At 35.4% G+C, this 3,046-nt stretch overlaps 1 protein-coding gene across 1 annotated transcript; it reads right to left on the bottom strand.

Annotated features, from left to right (window-relative positions):
• Positions 1 to 544: 544 nt before the first annotated feature.
• LOC129405741 (olfactory receptor 4C15-like) lies at positions 545 to 1,480 on the bottom strand. The gene has a single exon (XM_055142991.1). The coding sequence runs from the start codon at positions 1,478 to 1,480 to the stop codon at positions 545 to 547; it is 936 nt and encodes a 311-aa protein (XP_054998966.1).
• Between the last annotated feature and the right edge of the window lie 1,566 nt (positions 1,481 to 3,046).

The raw sequence follows: 3,046 nt of genomic DNA, 5'->3' as shown, positions 1-3,046 counted from the left end.
GGTGTCTAAATATAAATATCATCTCTTTAGAAAAGTTAAGTTTGGGGCTGGAGCAATAGCACAGCGGGTAGGGTGTTTATCTTTCACGAGGATGACCCGGGTTCGATTCCCAGCATCCCATATGGTCTCCCAAGAACTGCCAAGAGTAATTCCTGAGTGCAGAGGTAGGAGTAATCCCTGTGCATTGCTGGTTGTGACCCAAAAATTAAAAAAAAAAAATTTTTAAAGTTAAGTTTAGTTCCTAATACTTAATGATATTTAGCCAAACTCACAAAGGAATTTTAATTATAACACAGATGGCAAACCGCTGAAGAATACTTTATGTTAATTATTCTAATGACTTCATTTTAAATATGGGTGCAATTCAGTTCTAACTTTTAATAAGAAATCTGAAGTGATTTTGAAGATAATGAAAACACTTCCACTAACCCTTTATACTTGCGTTGTCTGTTTCATTGCCTTCTTCCAAATAAACAGCTACATGAAGTTTACACCCAGAGGATTTTATATTTTAGAAGAAACTTTATTTTCTGTACTTAATAAGTTACCTTTTGTCAGACAGAACCATTAATCTTTGCCACAATCTGCTCATAGCATTTTTCACCTCCTTATTCCTGAAAGTATAAATTAAGGGATTGAACAGAGGAGTTAGCGTGGCGTAGAATAACCCCACCATTTTATCAAAAGAGAAAGCAGATGGAGGTCGTGTGTACGCAATTATACACGGGACAAACAACATAACCACAACAGCAATGTGAGAGCCACAGGTGGAGAGGGCTTTCCTCTGTCCTTCAGTGCTGTGACTTCTCAGAGAGAACAAGATGACCCCATAAGACACAAGCAACAGGGAAAAGATTAGGATGCAGATGAATCCGCTGTTGGCCACCACTAAGAGACCAAACACGTAAGTATCAGTGCAGGCCAGTTTCAGTAATGGGAACAAGTCGCACGCGAAATGATCGATGATATTGGGACCACAGAAGGGCAGCTGGGAAGTAAAGGCAATTTGGATAGTCGAATGAAGAAGTCCCCCAGTCCAGGCCACAACAATCAAAATGTCGCAGAGCCTTGAGGTCATAATGGTAGAATAGTGTAAAGGCTTGCAGATGGCCACATACCTGTCATAGGCCATGACTGTGAGGACGATCATCTCTGCCCCACCAAAAAAGTGTTCAAAAAAGAGCTGGGTCATACAGCCTCCAAAGGAGATGGTTTTCTTTTCATAGAGAAGGTCAGCAATCATTTTGGGGGCAGTGACAGAGGAGAGGCACACATCCAGGAAGGACAGGAAAGCCAGGAAGAAGTACATGGGGGAGCTCAAGAGCTGTGGACTGCTCAGGATGGTCACCACAATCAGCAGATTGCCACCGACCGTTGCAATATAGACAAACAGAAATATAACAAATATTATTTTCTGAACATCTGGATTCTGTGAGAGTCCCAGGAGGACAAATTCCGTTACAAAACTTTGGTTTTTCATGAATCCCCAGGAGAAGATCTAAGCTACCAGAGCAGGCGTATAGTATCTGCAAAAGAATAAAATGCACACAGCACATCTTTCAATAACATGTATACCAACAATATATTTCATTCTTGGGTAAATTATCATAAATTCTCTACATTATGAGGTGCAACATTAGAAAATTGTAAAACGAGGTGGTGTAAAACAGTTTGTCATATGTGATGGAGAACATGCTATTAACTTGTATCAGAAAGCCTTAATTTTCACAATCTTATGTGAAAATGTTAAGAAGTAATATTTTTGTCAATAGTCAATTCTAATTATTTAAAATTTAATTTATCTAATGAATTATAAAGAGTGATCCTTTTAGTTTTTTGATTTATGAGTGTTTGATACATGATCATTCTTTTTATTTCCTCCTTCTTTTCTATATTTTATTCACATATAAGCATGCAACATACATACACACTTAATTTGTAGCCTGACACTTTATTTTATCAACTTTTTACTTCTACTGTTTTGATGACATTGTGAGTTCTTGATTTACAATACCATATCATTTGTCAATAGTAATAATTTGAAGCATTTAGCACTTTAGCTATTTTTCTTGCCTTCTTGTAGTTAAGAATCAATAAAGAAATCTTAGGTAGTAGTGGTGCAAATGTACATATTACTGGAAAGCCTTTAACTTATCCCCATGAAGCATAATGTTGCACTGGATTGTTGATTATGGTCTTTATGATTTCTTCAACTTGCATATTGTTAAGGGTTTTAATATATCAATTGTATCCTGCCTAAATCTTCTCATCAAGGGTGCGAGGGAGATGGGACAGTGGAGGGTTAATGAAACCATGGTGGTAGAGTGGTTTAAATAGCATTATCAGAAACAAACAATACTATAGAAACTATTGTCACCCATACTACCTCAATAAATCATTTTTAAAAAGAGAATAGAAAATTAAAAATTAGAATTCACATCTGATTTTCAGTTTTGAGGAACAATTATTCATTAGTTGTGTTAAGCATTGTATTAGAGTATGAAAGGAACCATTTTTGACATCTTTGATAAGCAGTATAACTTATCTACAAATAAAATAGGAAAAATGCATCAAATTCAAAGTATTTTAAAACTCATACTTTTCTCACTAATTTTGTGAATATTAAATTATATAGAGTATTTAAGATGACTTATTTATGTTTTTAAAAGAGCACAACCCCTAGGAAAATGCTGTTTTATTAGTATACATTTACCACAACGAATATTCATGTGTTGATTGTTACTAATTATTTAAAGTAAAGTATAGAATTAATTAAAAATATGTACCATTACCATGCAAATTTTAAATTCAATGATGCCAGTAAGAGCCATTATTCTATCAGAATCACCTATAAACAGTCTCTGTTTTATCTTATTATCCTCTCTTTACTAGAGAAAACTTATTCTGTAAAAGAAAAAAAATTGGTTCCAGAGAGATAGTGCAGCAGGTAGGACACTTGCTTTGCACTGGACTAACCTGTCTGTCTGGCATTACATATAATCCTGGTGCACTTCCAATATGGTCCCTCAGTACAGAACCATGTATA

This window comes from Sorex araneus, chromosome 6, assembly GCF_027595985.1.
Source record: "Sorex araneus isolate mSorAra2 chromosome 6, mSorAra2.pri, whole genome shotgun sequence".
NCBI lineage: Eukaryota > Metazoa > Chordata > Mammalia > Eulipotyphla > Soricidae > Sorex > Sorex araneus.
Note: the sequence above shows the minus strand (reverse complement) of the source record. Positions and strands in the feature narration are given on the sequence as shown.

Coding starts and splice junctions, on each gene's coding strand:
- LOC129405741 (XM_055142991.1), bottom strand. CDS start 1,480: ATGAAAAACCAAAGTTTTGTAACGGAATTTGTCCTCCTGGGACTCTCA.